Source organism: Garra rufa, chromosome 14, assembly GCF_049309525.1.
Source record: "Garra rufa chromosome 14, GarRuf1.0, whole genome shotgun sequence".
Classification (NCBI taxonomy): domain Eukaryota; kingdom Metazoa; phylum Chordata; class Actinopteri; order Cypriniformes; family Cyprinidae; genus Garra; species Garra rufa.
In genome coordinates this window covers 21161324-21180562 of record NC_133374.1, presented here as the reverse complement: position 1 = coordinate 21180562, position 19239 = coordinate 21161324, and the positions used below count along the sequence as shown (strand labels likewise).

General features: G+C 36.7%; 1 protein-coding gene across 1 annotated transcript in view; it reads left to right on the top strand.

Annotated features, from left to right (window-relative positions):
• Window positions 1–17381, top strand: part of cbl (Cbl proto-oncogene, E3 ubiquitin protein ligase) — a 51447-nt gene extending 34066 nt beyond the window's left edge. Inside the window, exons 5-16 of the mRNA XM_073817664.1 lie at window positions 3931–4052; window positions 6304–6441; window positions 6520–6607; window positions 6698–6829; window positions 6914–7138; window positions 8117–8248; window positions 8415–8780; window positions 8864–8955; window positions 10734–10886; window positions 10989–11098; window positions 11195–11401; window positions 12781–17381. Of these exons, the coding sequence (XP_073673765.1) occupies window positions 3931–4052; window positions 6304–6441; window positions 6520–6607; window positions 6698–6829; window positions 6914–7138; window positions 8117–8248; window positions 8415–8780; window positions 8864–8955; window positions 10734–10886; window positions 10989–11098; window positions 11195–11401; window positions 12781–13049 (2034 nt within the window). The 3' untranslated portion in view covers window positions 13050–17381. The remainder of the gene's footprint in view (window positions 1–3930; window positions 4053–6303; window positions 6442–6519; window positions 6608–6697; window positions 6830–6913; window positions 7139–8116; window positions 8249–8414; window positions 8781–8863; window positions 8956–10733; window positions 10887–10988; window positions 11099–11194; window positions 11402–12780) is intronic.
• Window positions 17382–19239: the final 1858 nt, after the last annotated feature.

Below are 19239 nucleotides of genomic sequence, written 5' to 3'. Positions count from 1 at the left end.
TTTGAAAATGTGTGAACAAAGACCGCTTTGAGGTAACAGAGACCACTTTTTCACAGGAACTATGTCGGAGCCACTACATAACCTGTCTACAAACAAACTTGGTGGATCATTGTCTTTGTTTAGTCTAATTAATGCTTTTCTTTAGCAAGGATGCATTAAAGATTTCTTTTTTTTTTTTTTTTTTTTTTACCTTTTATTCATCAAAGAATGCTGAAAAAATGTATTGTATTAACCGGCACAACTTAAAAATAATTGAAAATGTTTTTTGAGGAGCAAATCAGCAATTTGGAATAGACTGAAGTAATGGCTTCTTTAATTCATCATTCCAACACAGGAGTAAATTTAGATAACATGAAACTGTAAAACGTTTATTTAAAATTGTAATAATATTTTACAACATTACTTTTAATCAAATAAATGCAGCCCTGTGAGCATAAGAGCAATTAAAAAAAAAAAAAAACGTACTGATCCCAAACTTTTTAACTACAAAGTATGTAATCATATGGAAGCCCGTTTTCGCCACTGAATGAAAAATAAAAAAAGGTAATTGCAACTTTTTAATTCTGATTTTCTCACAATTGTGAGTTTGCATCTCGCAATTCTGAGATATATATATATATATTAGGGGTGGGCATAGATTAATTTTTTTAATCTAGATTAATCTAGATTAAATCTTGGAATTAATCTAGATTAATCTAGATTAAAATGGCTAATTTGAATTCTGCTGAAGGCATTCAGAATATGTGTGCTGCCCAAATAATGACTTAAAGTCTTTGAGAATGGATCATAAAGCTCATAAAGCTTTTCTATGATAATTTGTTGATGAAAATAAATTATGTTCAATTAGATGTACTTGTGTTTACTAACTAACTAACAATGAAATTATTTTTTCTACCTATTAGATTGTGGGTTTTTTTAACGTCAACACCTACCCAGCCCATTACATGTTACACCGTACTTTTATTTTGACAGGTTGCCGTGAAGTTTCTGTGTCATACAGTATGATATGATGCTAGTTTTCTCAAATGAAACGGTAAAAGTGACACTCACAGCAGTTTGGGAGATTGAGTTTATCTGTTCATGTGAGATGAAAATGCCAAAAATTACCGGGAGCGTCACGTGTGTTTCAGTATGCGTGTAGTAAAAGCTCGTCTCCGCAATGCATACATACAGCTAGGCAAACGGAACATATCGGATTCCTATTAAAACGGTCTTTTTGCATTTCAGTTTTCACATACACTAGTCCATATCGCGATTTGAATTAAGTGACTGACCAACATTTGATTTATGAATCCAAAAAACGACGAATTTACGTGGCATTTCGCTATAGTAGATTCGGTTTTTATGAATGGAGGACTACGCGATCCCGTCTGTGTTTTGGCGGAGGAGACTTAAATGCGCGACCATATTCTATAGTCTTCGGTATACATCCGCGTTAAACTATCAAGGTGAAAGTCATCATAGCTTGCGTAGTTTAGACCCAGCTCCCAACCCAAATTTGAGAATAGATTAACGGCGATATTTTTTTTATCGCGCGATAAGAGTTTCACGTTAACGCAGCACGTTAACGCCGATAACGGCCCACCACTAATATATATATATATAATTTTTTTTTTTTTTTTTTTTTTTTAGAATTGTGAGTAGTGTAATTCGCAAAAGTCACAATTCTTTATAACACACAATTGCAAGTTAAGTCAGAATTGTGAGATATAAACTTGCATATTTGAGAACATGTCAGTCTTTCTCCCCTCAGAATTGGACTTTATCTTGCAATTCTGACTTTATTTTTCAAGCAGTTAAGATTTTTTTCTCAGAACTGTGAGATATAAACTCAGAATTGTGAGGAGAAAAGTCAGAATTGTGAGATATAAACTCAGAATTGTGAGGGGGAAAAAGTCAGAATTGTGAGATATAATTCTGAGTTTATATCTCACAATTCTGACTTTTCCCCCTCACAATTCTGAGTTTATAAGGATAAAGTTAGAATTGTGAGATATAAACTCAGAATTATAAGGATAAATTTAGAATTTTGAGATATAAACTCAATTGTAAGGGGAAAACTCAGAATTGTGAGAAACTCATTGTGAGGGAAAAAGTCAGAATTGTGAGATAAACAATTTTAATGAAAAAAGTCAGAATTGGATGGAAAAGGTCAGAATTGTGAGATGCAAAACTCAGAATTGTGAGGGGGACAAGTCAATTGTAAGATATAAACTCTGAATTGGAGGGAAAAAGTCAGAATTGTGAGATGTAAAACTCAGAATTGTAATGGAAAAAAAGTCAGAATTGTGAGGGGGACAAGTCAACTGTAAGTTATAAACTCAGTCAGAATTGTCAGAAAAGTCAGAAAAGTCAGAATTGTGAGATATAAACTGAATTGTAATGAGAAAGAATTGTGAGATAAACTCAGAATTGGAGGAAAAAAGTCAGAATTGTAAGATATGAACAGAATTGTAATGAAAAAGTCAGAATTGTGAGATATAAACTCAGAATTGGAGGAAAAAAGTCAGAATTGTAAGATATAAACAGAATTGTAATGAAAAAGTCAGAATTGTGAGATTTAAACTCAGAATTGTGTGTGGGGGGGGTCAGAATTGTGAGATATAAACTTAGAATTGTGAGATATAGACAGAATTGTGAGATGTAAAACTCAGAATTGTGAGGGGGTAAGTCAATTGTACGATATAAACTCAGAATTGGAGGAAAAAAGTCAGAATTGTAAGATATAAACAGAATTGTAATGAAAGTCAGAATTGTTTGATTTAAACTCAGAATTAAAGGGGAAAAAGTCAGAATTGTGAAATGTAAACTCAGAATTGTAAGATATAAACTGAATTGTAATGAAAAAGTCAGAATTGTACGATATAAACTCAGAATTGGAGGAAAAAAGTCAGAATTGTAAGATATAAACAGAATTGTGAGATTTAAACTCACAGTTTAAATCTGTGTGGGCACAGAATTTTGAGGGGAAAAAGTCAGAATTGCATGGAAAAAAGTCAGAATTGTAAGATATAAACTCAGAATTGTGAAATAAAGTCGAAATTTGCCTTTTTTATTTAGTGGTGGATGGTGATAGTTGAAAATAATTTATATTTACACCAAAAAAAACGTATAAAATATTAAATTCAACGCATTCTTTAGAAATTAGGGTGTCTGTCGACTGAATGCATAATGAATTACACACTTCCAGTGTAGTCGCCTGTGTTTAAAACTTTCAATTAGGGCTCCGTGATTCTACGTCAATCTAGCTGATAAAATGGCTTTCAAAGAGGAAATGAACCTGAAATGAAGTCCTGTTTTCATAGCCTGGAAAAATGAGTTTTTGCTTTGACATCTTTAGACAGAGAAATTTGCGTACAGACAAGCTGTTGATCAGTTTCAAGCCACTTCTTAAAAAAAGGAACAAGTCTAATTCTAAGAAGTGTTTGTCAGTGAGAGGAAGTGCTAGTTTTGCCTGAGGACGATGCTGTGAAAATAAATATATATATTTGCAACAGTCCTGTGGTTTTTGGATGAGCTTTAGGAAAAGATTGACGTGTGTTTTAAATTTGTCAGTATATGTCACGGCACATGTTTGTCTCTCTCAGTTGTGAGGAGTGGCTTCACATCGGCATCTTGGCACTGAATGAAACGCCTGTTTTACTAATTGGACTGACATTAAGTGATGTTTATATACAGAGATCTGAGTTCATTTGGATCGATGGTGTCACTGGTGAACAGAGTGACTCACCACTCCATCCACAACACGCTTAGTCTCTCTGACTCAGACTCTCTTCATCTCTCAAATGGATATTAGAGGTCATCACATAAGGGACTATGAGTATCTGTGCTGTCAGATGTAATCTGTATACACATGCCACTAAATTCACAGTGTGAATGGTGTTTGCAAAAAAAAAAACTAAGTGTTATTTTTCTTTTCTTTTTTTATAGCCATGGTCATCACTGCTGAGAAACTGGAACAGCCTGGCAGTGACTCATCCGGGCTACATGGCCTTTCTCACCTATGATGAAGTCAAAGCTCGTCTGCAAAAATTCATCCACAAGCCCGGCAGGTAATACACACACCTCATCCCTCATTCATGCACACGTCACCCATTAAAGGGGTCGTTCACACACGCACCAAAAAAATCATCTAGTCATTTAGATAATTACTCATGTCATTCCAAACCTTAATTTCGTTTCTTTTTTTTCTTTTTTAAACAACACAAAAATATGGAAGCCCGTTTCTGCCACTGAATAAAGAAAATTTTTCTTGCAATTGCGAGTTTACATCTTGAAATTCTCAGAATTGTTTGATACAAACTTGCAATTGCAATTTCCCCAATTTGTGAGATATAAAGTCAGAATTAGTGACTTTTTCCCCACTATTGTGAGTTTGTATCTCGCAATTTTGACTTTTTTCTCAGAATTGTGAGATATAAAATCGCAACTGCAAGTTATAAAGTTCAGTTTTTGAGGGGGAAAAAATACGTTCTCAGAATTGCGAGTTTATATCTCACAATTCTAACTATTTTTTAGAATTGCGACTTTATTTCTTAGAATTGCGAGTTTCTCAAAATTGACTTTATAACTCTAAATTGAGTTTACATCGCAATTCTGATTTAATTTCTCAGAATTTAGTTTATATCTCGCAATTTTGAGAAAAAAAGTCAGAATTGAGAAATAAAATGTCATAATTACTTTTTTCAATTGCGAAAATGGACTTCTGTACGAAAGCCATGATTTTATTTCTTGTTTTATTTATTTATTACTTATAACTTTTTGATGACTTAACTTGCAATTGCATGTTATGAACTCAGAATTGAAAGATATAAACTCGTAATTTTGAGAAGAAATCAGAATTGTGAGTTTCTCACAATTTCATGTTACAAAGTCAGAATTGCGAGATTTAAACTCAATTTTGAGAAAAAAAGTCAGAATTGTGAGTTTGTATTACATAATTATTTTTTTAAAAGTAAGAATTGAGAGATGTGAATTCACAATAGTGAGAAAAAAGTCAGAATTGGGAGATAAAATGTCGCAATTACTTTTTTTTTTTTTTTATTCAGTGGTGAATACAGATTTCCATACAAAAGCCGTGATTTTATTTCTTGTTTTAATTATTTATTTTTAAACCTTTTTGATGAAAAAAACTTTTTGTTTATATCTCACAATTCTGACTTAACTTGCAATTGCGTGTTATAAACTCCGAATTGCGAGATATAAACTTTCAATTTTGAGAAAAAAAGTCAGAATTGTGAGTTTATATCTTACAGTTCTATTTTTCAGAATTGTGACTTTATTTCTCAGAATTGCGAGTTTGTCTTGAAATGTTGACTTTAGAACTCTCAATTGCGAGTTCACATCGCAATTCTGATTTAATTTCTCAGATTTGAGTTTATATTGCAATTTTGAGGAAAAAATCTGAATTGAGAAATAATGTCACAATTACCTTTTTTTAAATTCAGTGGCACAAACGGACTTTATACAAAAGCCATGATTTTAAAAAATGTTTTTAACCTTTTTGATGGAAAAAAAAAACATGTTCTTAGATGCGTGTTTATATCTCACAGTTCTGATTTACCTCGCAATTGTGTTATAAACTCAGAATTACAAGATATAAACTCGCAATTTTGAAAGAAAATCAGAATTGGGAGATGTAAACTTGCAATTTAATACAATTTTATTTTATTTTTTGTTTTGTTTTTTATAAACTTCTTTTCTTTTCTTTTTTTTAAATCTAGTCAGTTACTTTTTTTCTTCAAAACATAAAAGCTATGATTTTTATTTCATGTTATTATATTTTATCTATCACAGGCTATCTATAAACATTTTTCTTGCTTTTTTATTTTTATTTAAATGTTTTGTATTTTCCAAATGGAGTCATTTGGATTATTTGAAATGTTTTGGGGTGAACTGTCTCTTTAATTCCAGTACTCAAGGATCTTGGCCTTCACCCATTCATCCAGGTCTTATTTATTTAGACGTGTTAATGGCATCAGCCTTGTCACAGCAGCATTATCTGTTACATAAACAGTGAGAAGACTTACATGGGACAATGCACCATTAGTTGCTTGAATCCTTACTCTCTAGTGGCCCGAAGAACAGCATGGTACCTCCCATCAATAGATGTATTGTAGAAGTACCATGATGTCACAAGAGCTCTCAATTCAAAGAAAAGCAATCATATGACCACCCCTAATGCACTGAGACACGTTTCTTAGTGATGGCTTAATCTGACACTGTTAGATTGCCTGTTTTTTTTTTTTTTTTTATCTCACGTACTAAGTGTATGTTGTAACAGTCACGTTTTTTTGGTTACAGCTATATCTTCAGACTGAGCTGTACGCGGCTCGGCCAGTGGGCTATTGGTTACGTCACAGCTGATGGGAATATCTTGCAGACCATTCCTCACAACAAACCCCTCTTCCAGGCCCTCATCGATGGCTTTAGGGAAGGATTGTAAGTCCAAAACACACGAAAAACATTTATTACAACATTTAGATGTGAAATAAAGCAACATTTTTCATTCCCATTTAGCTACCTTTTCCCCGATGGCCGCACACAGAACCCTGACCTCACAGGGCTGTGTGAGCCCTCGCCTCAAGACCATATCAAAGTCACACAGGTGTGTTTTTGTTTTTTATTGTCTCAGTCAGACACTCAAATCCATCTTGTATTTTGGATAATCTATGTAACCCTCTTTTTTTGCTTACAGGAGCAATACGAGCTCTACTGTGAGATGGGCTCGACTTTCCAGCTATGTAAGATCTGTGCTGAGAATGACAAGGATGTGAAGATCGAGCCCTGCGGCCACCTCATGTGCACTTCCTGTCTCACAGCCTGGCAGGTAAACCTGAAGAACCTTCAGCTGTCTGTTAGTCTGGATACACGTACATGTTTTCCTCACTCTCCGTTTCTTTTCTCTTTTTAGGAGTCTGAAGGCCAGGGCTGTCCATTCTGTCGCTGTGAAATTAAGGGTACTGAGCCCATCGTCGTCGACCCCTTCGATCCCAAGGACCCCAATAGCGGAGGCTCCTACGGAGGCTGCAGGAGTGCGTTTGGGGCCGAGGGAGCCCCTTCGCCCAGCTACGACGATGATGACGATGATCGCTTGGAGGACTCTCCTTTCATGATTAGCAAGCTGGTTGGTTCTAAAGTGAGAACAAATTTATCTTATTATGAGGTTAAGCTTTGCTAAACATGGAAAAACATGTCAACTACTACACCTCAACCTGTTTTTCATTAGAGTGCCCCTATTATGGATATCCTGATAATTTACTCACCCCCTTCTTCAGTCGCAAAGAAATTAAGTTTTCTGACGAAAACATTCCAGGATTTTTCTCCATATAGTGGACTTCAGTGGTGCTCAATAGATTGAAGGTTAAAAATGCAGTTTCAAAGGGCTCTAAACAATCCCAGCCGAGGGATAAGGGTCTTATCTAGCAAAACGATCAGTCAAAAAATTAATATTATATGTGTATTATTATAACCCTTCTTGCATGTTCACTTTGTAAACACTAGGTCAGTACTTCTGCAGCAATGTAGGACTGTTTTGAAGTTGGAGGAGAAAATGAGATGGGAGTTTTTTGACATACCCTAACTGTACCCTAACAGATTTACCCTCACAATGCACAGCATCTTCTCGACATAATGCTATCCACAGAAATCCGCTACAGTGTTTAAAGGGGGAGGGTTCAAGTTTTCCCAACAATTGTGCAGCAATATGCTGTTGTATGTTGACGTCAACTTGAAACGGCTTAAGATTTGTCTTAAGAAACTCGTTTACATGAGTCACCTCTTTCTTCTAAAAGTCAATAATACACAGTGCACTTTGAAATTTGAAACTTTGCGGGATATTTTTTATTCACTTAGAGCGGTGTTACACAAAGGTAATTTTTAAAAATCCGTAATAGGGGCACTTTAAACAGCATTGGTTCGGCTGTCACCTGCCTCAGCAAAACTATGTTTTAATGTGTTCGAGGCTCCTGTTTTGAATTTAAACGTAGGAATTCCTACAAAACCAAACCGAATAAGTTTTCCCGCGGACTTCGGTATTGTGGTAAAGGCTCAGAAATGTTGGCGTGAGTATTAAGCATCAATATAGCTGTATGCTGAATGGTTTGTCTTGTTTCAGGTGGAGAGGCCGCCCTCGCCGCTGTCAGCTGCTCCTCAGCCCGTTGTTCCCCCAGTACCTCCTCGGCTGGATCTGCTTCCTCTCAGACCCACCAACCCTCCCGGGGCCTCTAGTCCAGGCGCCACGTCCAAGGTAAATGGACTAGCTTGGAATGTTTCGCCAAGTTTTTCACCCTCAGTACCTCAGTTTGGAATGTATTAAGCATTCTTTTCAAACACTTCAAGAAGTGCTCGACTAATCCTAAAATTTTCTTCTGATGTTAAGTTTTTAATATCTGGTTTATTCCACCCATCCCCAGGCCCCGTCCCATCACAAGGACAAGCCATTACCACTTCCCCCAGCCCTTAGGGACCTGCCGCCACCTCCTCCCCCAGATCGACCACACCCAACCGGAGCAGACAACCGCCTCCCGAGACGTCCTCTCCCCAGTACTCCCGGAGAACCTTCTCGTGACAAACTGCCTCCTACCCCTCCTAACCGCAGCATGCCGGAGTGGAACTCCCGGCCCGTACCCAAAGCGCCATCACAGCCACCAGCAAGCGGAGACTCCCGTGGGTCTCGAGAACTCTCAAACAGACACTCTCTGCCTCTCCAACTGCCCTCCACGCTTGAAGCCAGAGCAGAAGGGCCAAGAAACAACGGCCCCAGCCTCGACCACCAGCTGGTGAGGATGCACATGCCATTTTTACACATTGACAGAAGCCTAATCTGAACTTTTTCTCTAACCTTCATTTGCTTCACGTGCAGAGTTTCGGATCATCCAATCCTGGGTCAGATTACGACAGCCCGAAAGTAAAGCCATCTGCCTCGGCTAATGCCATCTATTCCTTGGCAGTCAGGTAGGCGTCATGGAGGCAACACAGGGACTAGGGCAGCACGAAGAACTGCACAAATTCACTCAGAAATGAAAATTAGCCCATTATTTACTCACCCTCAAGATAAACGGAGTTATATTAAAAAATGCATGTGCAAATGTCATCCGTCAGTAGCTGCTTCTGTTTCCAACAGTAAGCAAAAGATAGATTAAAGTGATTATTGCATTTTAATGTAACTCTGATTAGATTTGTCTGAAAGAAGGAAGTCATTTATGCCTAGGATGCCGTGAGGGTGAGTAAATAGTGGTCTAACTTTCATTTTTGTGTGAACTAACCCTTTAAATACAGTTTTACAAACAGTATTATTGTGATGCATTTTATTTTTTATCACAATGTTATACACATTTTATAGTCATATTAAATGAGTTCAAAACAGTGTTCATGTGGACTATGAAAAAAGAGATTATTTCAGAGCTCACATTATAGTTACTGAAAGAGTTCTTCGTTTGATCTTGTTAAAAGTGAGGCCAAGGAATTACTTTTTTCCCCAAATCATTCAACCCTAAAAAAATTATTGCATTTAGAAAGTGTATTTTAGGGGTGGGCGATATGAACAAAATCTTATCACAATATGTGTGATTTCATTTCACAGTAACGATTTAACGATTTATTTTTGCTTTAAAGTCATTATGCTATTAAGATTTTTGATACAATAGAAATTTCAGAATTCATCACCAGTGTTTTGTTAATATCACAAAAAAGACTAATACTAGCCCAAATTTAAAAAAAAAAAGTCAAGCTATTTTTTTTTAAATAGTTACAAGCAATAGAACAAAAAACTACAGTAGAACAAATAAAAGGAAATGCTACATACCTTGTATAAAGTAATCAAAATTATAAAAACACTGCATAAATTAAATATATATTTCTTCTTATTAACAAAAGTGAACAGTGAGATATTTTCTCTCTTTTGTTGTTTAATTAACATAGATGACAGACAGCAGAAATATTAGACTGCTATGACTTTAAGAGCTGCCCGGATCCAATATACTTGCATGTTTTTTTCTCAGCTGTTTGCTTTCACCTAAGACCTTATTAGAATTAGATACTTGCAAAGAGAAGGGCATTTTGACACATACAAGTGTGCGTATTTAACTGTTCAAGGCCTATAAAGCGGCAAAAATAACTTTCTGACAGCACGCGCATATAGCAAAATGAGTTCTCTTTCGCTGCCGATTGCATTTCAGTGGCTTAAAATGACTTGTTTTTAAACCGCAATGCTTAAAATTGTTTCCAAACAATACATTTTTGTGACCATGTAGGTACAGTAATGTCACGTGAGCATGTAACCGCGATAGAGACAATAGTTCAAAATCTCTACTGGTAACCGATGAGTGACGCTATGATGGATTGTAACTTCCATTTGGGTGCTTTCATGTTCCGGTTTCCATAGAAATCCATGTTAAAATGGGGTAAAAAAAAGATTGACTGAATTTAAACTTTTTCAGTATAACTAAATATAAAAATGTGCACAGGTTTAACGTTATATTATCGGCTCAGAAAACATGTTAATTTGACTAGAAACACCAGAGACCGGAAATGTAAAGTACCATTCCAGTCTGGCAAGACTTCCGCGTTCAGAAAAAAGTGGATAGAACCTAAATATTGCAATGTCTGGTGTCTGTTTGTTACATTATCATGTAGCAATAATACAAACACCTCCTTACTTCCTACACTCACCCTGAACCTGTTAGTAAAGCAAGCAGTCACATGTGTGTTGACTCTTTCTCCTGTGCTGACAGGCCTCTCCCAGCAGTCAAAGCTCAGACCGGAGAGGACGCCTGTGAGAACGATGAGGAGTCGGAGTACATGACTCCATCCTCTCGGCCAGTGCTGCCCTCTGCTGCAGGGGAAGCTGTGCCTAGACCACCACCTCCACTTTCTCTAAGCCCCAGGTAAGCCATGGAGGTGCAAAACTCTAAGAGACACTCTATATAGACTAGACATAGATGTCAGATCTCTTTTGGTGTACTGACAGTCACTGTTTACCTCTGTAGGAGTATGCTCAATGATATGGAGTCAGAAAGCCCACAGATGTACGAAGCCATGTACAACATCCAAGCCCAGGCCCTCACGGCCTCTGGACCACATCAGGCCAGAGACTCAGGTACTGTGATGTTAAAAGCTGTTCATCTTCATATTGGCAGTCTACTAATACAGTATGTTCTGAAATTTGTAATATTGTTTTTCTTTAATTGTTTAGATTACTCTGAATTGCCTCCTTTGACCTGCTCTAACGGCCCGAGGGAACCTGTTGGTGCATGTGGTGAGGAAGAGGAGGAAAACAGCTATGACTATCCCAAGCCCCATATACCAGCCAACATCGCCCGACGCACGCTTTCAGATGTTAACCCTACATCCTCAGCCTTCAGCCGCCTTTCCATAGACAGTGAGCTCGGAGCGGCAGCAAGTAAGTCATACTGAGTGTTTTTTTTTTAATTATTTATATACTTGTTATTTATGTTTTTTAAAATTAATGTTAATATTTTTATATATTTATATACTATTTTTATATATATTTATTATTTTTAGTTTAAAAGTTTGGGATCATTTGGACTTTTAATGTTTTTAATTGAGTCTCTTATGCTTAAGGCTGTATTTATTTGATAAAAATACAGAAAAATATTAAAATATTATATTTTTAAATTATATTAAAACTGAAAATCAATATTAGAAATTGTGTTTATTTCTGTGATGAAGGACTGAATTTTCATCAGCCATTACTCCAGTCTTCAGTGTCAAATGATACTTCGGAAATCATTGTAATGTGCTGATTTTTTTGGAACCTGTGATTCTTTAATGAAAAGTCTTTACCATCACTTTTTATTCATTTTAACACATCCTTGCTGAATAAAAGTATTTAAAAAAGAGAGAAAGAAAAAAGTGACCACAAACTTTTAAATGGTAGTGTATGTTGTAACACAAAATTTATATTTTTAATCAATGCTGTTCTTTTTAACTTTTATTTATCAAATAATCCTGAAAGAAGTGTCACAGGTCCCAAAAATATGAAGCAGCACAATGTTTCCAACACTGATAATAAATCAAAATATTAGAATGATTTCTGAAGGAACATTGACACTGAATGCTGGAGTAATGATGCTGAAAATTCAGCTTTGCTTCACAGCAATTAATTATATTTTAAAGTATATTAAAAAAGAAAACTGTTATTTTAAATTGCAGCAATATTTACAAAAATATTTGTAAAATATTGATGAGCAAAAGAAACTTCTTTAAAAAACTTCTGAAAGGCAGTGTATATGATATATAATAGTATATAGTTTTATATACATTTATATACTATAGTGTTTGTTTTGTACTGGCTTATATTTTTATATTTTCTGTTTTTATTTTTATTTTAGTTTCAATTTTAGTAAATTTAATGTTCTACTGTAATTTTTATTTAGGTATTTTTAACTAATAGATTTAGTTATTTTAGTGCTTATTTTGTTAGTTGCAGAGGCATAATTTCAGTTTTTCATGTAATAGTCATCTTCACTTTATATAACTCCTCTACAGCATCTTTTAAAATCAAAAGTTTTTAGATTACGAGGAAACAGTCAGTCAAGTGTGTCTAATCTTTTGATTTCTATTGTAGTCAATATTTTTTAAATCTATTTACAGAGCAAATATAGCACTGCCATTTCCTTTTTCCACCTATATTTATTTTAGCTCATATTTCAACCCCATGAGAGTCTCATGGCTTCCTTATTTTAGAACAGCAACTGCAGTTTGATCCTTATCTTAGACTTCAGTGTCTATATATTGCCATCATTGTGTCTCCAACAGTCATGGACCCCAGTGAAGCCCCCGAGCGACCTCCCAAGCCTCTTCCCAGGCGCATCAACTCCGATCGCAGGCCCAGCCCGGTTCCTCCCGGAGCGAGCCCCGGTCCCAGCCAGCAGATCAGCAGCGAGATCGAGCACCTCTTGAGCCAGGGCTACTCCCATCAGGACATCCAAAAAGCCCTTATGATTGCACAGAACAATATCGAGATGGCCAAGAACATCCTGAGGGAGTTTGTGTCCATCCCTTCTACTGCACATATCCTAACATAGCGAAACTTCTCCGAGCATGCATTTGCGGCCCGGCCACGCTCGTCTCGCATTCGTCTCGAACTTCAGAAGAAAGGAGCGCGAACTTGCGCTCTACCTCTAGCTCTAGTGACGGCGAGAGACGCTTCCTCCGTAACACTTCTCGGATTCACTGTCCTTCTTTGTGCGTGCAGAAGAGCGAGGGGTTTGTTGCGGCTGCTTCTTCAGCCTGAAGGCAACGCGTGTCCCCTAAGGACAAAAACAAAAAAGACAAAAACATGTATGTGTTTATATATGATTTAATATATAAATCAGAATATTGAGTATAGTTAATATATACACATGTATGTTGGAGAGGTTCAGCTGCAGAGATCAGGGTGTGTGAAGTATTAGGCCTCGGAGTTCAGACAGCTAAAGGGAGTTAAACGGCAGACTGAGCATTTTCTGGCGTGAAAAATGGCCTTTACTCGTGTTGCTTCGGTACATTTTGTTTTCAAGTGTGTGATTTTAATTTTTCATCTGTCTAGTAGCATGCCGTACGTGTCGGTCCCCACAGCGCAGTTGCCTGTTTTCAAAAATACCGCTCAGCCCAAAGCAACCCGTTCTCCGCTCGACCTTGACCTCCAGGGTACTGTGGGATTATTTGTATTTTTTTTTTAAGCGCGTTGTGGCGGCTGGCATCGGAAATGGGCTCTCCGTCAGCCTTGTTACATCTGTGTAGCATTACTGTAACTGTACTGTACCATGAATTTCATTTCCCAAATGTTTAAGGACAGCCAGTCCTTCAGATTCCCAGTAGGAACGTGCTGATGAAGGGTACACGCGTCGGGGACATGTGATTTGTTTGCTCTAATCTGAATGTGTCATTAATATGGTGGTCTCCGACTTTTGTAAAGTAGTGTGTTTACTAAAGATAGTGTTCTCTAACAGATAAAGGGCGAGAGGTTGGACACAAAGTGAAACAGCTTAGTAAAAAAAAAAACATTAAAAAAAAAAAGAAGTATTTGCTTAAAAAGGTCCAAAGCCTGGCCAAGTTTCTGTATTCGGAGGGGACTGAAATCACTCTTGGGGAGGTTCGGACTCTTGTTTGAAGCTGTTCATCTTAGAAACCATTTCATTTGATCACCTTAATATATTGTTATTATTAATGTTATTATTATTATTATTTTGATTTATTGTTATTAATACAGAAGTGCTTTACTGCTGCTATTATTGTTAGTGCTAAACAATTAAGCCTTAAATGTACATTTGTGAATACTGTGTTTAACCCATTTTAAAGTGACAGTATCGCTTGTGTGTAATTTGGTAATGTAGCATACTTGAAATCAGAAGCAACTTGCGCAGGTGTGAGCCCAGCTGATTTTTCAGTCTGTGTGTGTGTGTGTGTGTGTGTGTGTTTGTTTATGTGTGTTTGTGTGCACGCGTGGGACGTCTGTTTTCATCCAGGTACGTTGCGTTTTGCTTGAAATACTTTGAAATGCGTCACGGGGCTCATCGCAGAAGGCCTTATTTTTGTTCTTTCCTTGTCATACGAGGCTTTGCTGTTCAGCCCGTCACCGATTGGATCAATCTTTCAGCGGCAGCCCTGTTCAAGCCATGATCGCAGTGCCCATAGTCCGCCTGCTGTTAGGGAGAAGGTTATGCCGATCTCCCCTTTGTACTCAGGAATACCGTACATTTCAACAGACTCTACATTTGTGACTCTGTACTTTAAACCAGTGCAAGACTGCCTCGCTTTCAGGGTGAACACAATGCTAGACTATTTTAAAGTCACTCTCAATGGCATCAGCATCAAATTCATTCAATCTGTTTTGTAAAGAGATAATTCACAAAAAAATGAAGTTCTGTCATTATTTACTCACCCTCATGTTGTTCCAAACCTGTATTGTTTTTCCATACAGTGATTCAATGGCGACCAAAATTACACTGGTCCCTTTTGACATCCATTGTGTGCATAAAACACATTATTTACAAAAGAAATAAAGTCATAAAGGTTTGAAACAACATGAGTGTAAAAAATAAAAAACTGTCATTTATAGGAACACTCCGCCTTTTTTGGAAATAGGCTAATTCTCCAACTCCCCCCGAGTTAATAAGTTGATTTTTACCGTTTTAAAATCCATTCAACCGTTCTCCTGTTCTGGCGATATCACTTTTAGCATAGCTTAGCATAGATCATTAAATCCTATTAGACCAATAGCATCGCGTTCAAAAATGACCAATGAGTTTCGGTATTTGTCCTATTTAAAACTTGACTCTTCTGCGGTTATATCGTGTACCGACGGAAAATGTAAAGATGCGATTTTCTAGGCCGATAAGATTAGGAACTACACTCCCATTCCGGCGTAATAGTCAAGGAAGTTTGCTGCAGTAATATGGCCGAAGCAGGCGCAGTAATATCACACAGCACATCGCAGCACAACGTGACCAACTGCATGCACATGGAGCATTCCTCGTTGGAAGTTACCTAGCTGGGAACTAATTTCAGGTGCTGCATGATATTACTGCGCCTGCTTCATCCATGTTATGGCAGCAAACTTCCTTGACTATTACACCAGAACGGAAGTGTAGTTCCTAATCTTATCGGCCTAGAAAATCGCATCTTCACATTTTCCGCCGGTCTTAGTACACGATATAACTGCAGAAGAGTCAAGTTTTAAATGGGACAAATACCAAAACTCATTGGTTATTTTTGAATGTGATGCTGTTGGTCTAACTTTAATAGGATTCAATGATCTATGCTAAGCTATGCTAAAAGTGATATCGCCAAAACAGGAGAACATCTGAATGGATTTCAAAACGGTAAAACTCAATTTATTAACTCGGGGGGAGTTGGAGAATGAGCCTATTTCCAAAAAAGTGGAGTGTTCCTTTAAGACTTACCCTCATGTTAAAACCCGTCAGACCGTTCATCTTCAGAACAAAAATTAAGATATTTTTGATTAAATCCGATCGCTTCTACCACGTTCAAGGGCCAGAAAGATGGTAAGGACGTCGTTAAAATAGTTAAGTGGTTCAGCCGTAATGCTATGAAGCTACAAGAACACTTTTTGTGCGCAAAGAAAAAAAAAATGACTTTATTCAACAATTTTCATCCGGGTTCTTTGTCAGAATGCGTCTTGCTACTCTCGTGAACGCGCGAAAGAGAAGCAAATTTTGAATAAACATCGTTATTTTTGATTTCTTAAAGCACAATAAAGTATTCTCATAGTTTAATAAAATTACAGTTGAACCACTGATGGAGTATTTATCGTTGTTTTTACTACCTTTCTGGCCGTTGAACGTGATAATAGCTGTTTATTGAGGCTCAGAAAGCTATATCTAAATGTGTTTTTCCGAGGATGAACGAATGTCTTACGGGTTTGGAACATGAGGGTGAGTAATTAATCACAGACTTTTCATTTTTGAGTGAACTATTTCTTTAATATTTCCAGTTATTGTTTGTTATTGCACTAGCTCATTTGAATGGACTAATTTTAGTAATCCGTTAAGCGAGTTTGAGTCTCATGTGGGACTCGAGGACTCGTGTTTGATGTCAGCGACATCAAAACTGGCCCACTTTTAGTCGTTACTAGCCCCTAGTGTTCTTGAGAGTGTTGCACTGGGATTGCAGGTACTTCCGCGTCTCAATCTTGTAGGTACACGCAACCTTGAGAGTTTATGATCTTGAAGTTTATAGGCTGTTAGGGTTAGTAGATTCTGTTGCCTTGAAGCATATGATGGTTTAATACTGATTTTTTTTTACTGCACCATATGAAGTCTAGAGATGAGAAGATGATACTTTTTTTTAATCATTTCATTTTACTGTACTACTATTTCTTGATGATGGATGTGTGTGAGGTTGTGTGTACATTTATTTGGCACAGTGTACCAATTTGTGCTATGATACTGTCACTTTAAAATCAAGCGTGTAAAGTTACTTATACATAGAATTCGTGGAAATGGCAATGTTTTATTTCATTTTTGCATTCCTGTACATGTCAGAATTTTATTTTTGTTTACTGATGTGAATATTACTGTGAGCAGTGCCATATGTTTAGATATGTCCGTAATTTTGTTCTGCTACCCGGAAAAAAGGCCTTGTTTAGTGTAAAGAGTGAATGATGATATCCCTCATGAATTTTGTTGGAAAACGTTTCCATGTGTCGCTCAACGCTTCTTTGGCTTGGTCAGTGACATCGTAGTGAATATCTGTCTGTTTACTGGAATGTCTCGAGTCAGACCACAAGAGGGAGCTCGCTCTCGTTTTGCCATAACTTGCCTGAGTATTTCAGGGTTTCTTTCTTTTGTGCTAATTCTCATATCACTTTGGAAGTATGCACAGCGCTATACTGTTAATTAAAACAATAGAACAAACATCATGGCCTCAGTCTACATTTTCCTGTCTCTTTTTATACATTGCACCAGATATTAAACTTAGAAATAATAATTAAATTCTACAGAATTGGTCTCCTAATTTACAAAGAAGATGTAAAAAAAAAAATCTCTTTTAAAAATTTGAAAAGATACTTTTAGAGGGGAAAAATACAAATATTTCAATATTTTAAGTTGAATAGGTTTGGGACAGCCACCTCCCAATTGAAAGTACCCAATAATTGATGATTTTATATAAATTAAGCTTACTGATTTAAATATTATTATGGGTTTTAACAGATAATAGAAAGATCTTAGTAAAAATCTATTTGAATAGTTAAATGCTTTTTAAATGTGTTTTTTTTGGTTGTGGGATGAATATGAATATCATGTCAAGTATAATACATACTAAGTAACTAATGTACTTTTTACTCACTTTCAACTGTTAACTGCCAGTTTATTAAGAAATATTTTGGCATTTTATTCTTTTCTTCCTCTGATACAAAAAGGTTTTCATCCAAATCAATAATCAAAATATGGTTGTCCATGTGTCCTCAATTTCACTTGACTTTTGTTCAATAATGACGTTATCCTTCAGGATGGTCATTTTTGGTGGGAAAACAACTGCATAAACGTCAGCAAGTATTAGTAATGCATGGAATGGAAAGTTCAACGACTCAAATTTGACCAGAGCACACTTGTCTGGTATGTCCTTATATAGAAACACCTTAGTGGCATTTCCTCTGAGGATGCAAATATTTTCCTCCTCAGAATATTGGATGAGAAAAAAATGTGTAGTGCAAAAATTAAAAAAAAAAAAACAAAAAAAAAACACCAGTATTACAAAATATAACATTATAAAGTGTAAAATGTATAATTTTTCTACAGAAACATCGTCCAAGAGTGACACCAGCAGATACAGCGGGAGTCTCCCCTGAGCCCATTGAGTTGTAAAGATTTCCAGAACAAAAGTTTACAGATAATTTACTCGCCCCTTTGTCATCCAAGTTGTTCATGTCTTTCTTTCTGTAATCGTAAGGAAATTGTTTTTTGAGGAAAACTTCTTAGGATTTTTCTTCGTATAGTGGACTATGGTCAGGGTTCGAATTACAAAGTGGATTTCGGGGGAGCCCTATTTTCCGATCCTCCCTGACTGACTTTAACGCTTTTGGTGCATGTTCGGGCATTTAAAACAATAGGTTTACAGTAAACCTATATGTAAACCGTTTACTTCAAAACGCAAGCACCTTGTTTGACAGATGCGGCGGCGGCAAGCTAGTCGTTGTAGGCAGCTGGTGCGCTGTCATCACTCCTCTTCGTTTGTTTTGTTAATCCAAATTTACTGAAGTTTGTCTGCTTTCTTTTTGACATTCTTATTAGTATCCACAGAGTGTTCCAAGTGTTGAAGTTAAGCTAACATTCAAATTCCAACTCAGTGAGAAGTTCAAGTGGTGATGTAAACAGTGCAGCGCTGCCACGCATGGATGGTCACAGCAGGAGACAGCGGAAAATAGTGTTCGGAAATAGTAATGTAATGAGCGAATAAACACACAACATTGACACATTTTTAATATCATCATTTATTTCAGGAACCTTAATGTACAGAAAATCAAAAACTATATGCGACACAAAAAATGGAAAGTGTTTTAGAGCTCCCCCTAAATGTCTCAAAGTAGGCTTTCAGGGGAGCCCAGGTCCTTTTCAGGGGAGCCGAGCTCCCCCGTAATTCGAACCCTGACTATGGTGCCCGTGAGTTTGAACTTCTGAAATACAGTTTAAATGCAGCTTCAAAGTGCTCTAAACGTTCCTAGCCAAGGAAGAAGGGTCTCATCTAATGAAACAATTGGTTATTTTCTAAAAA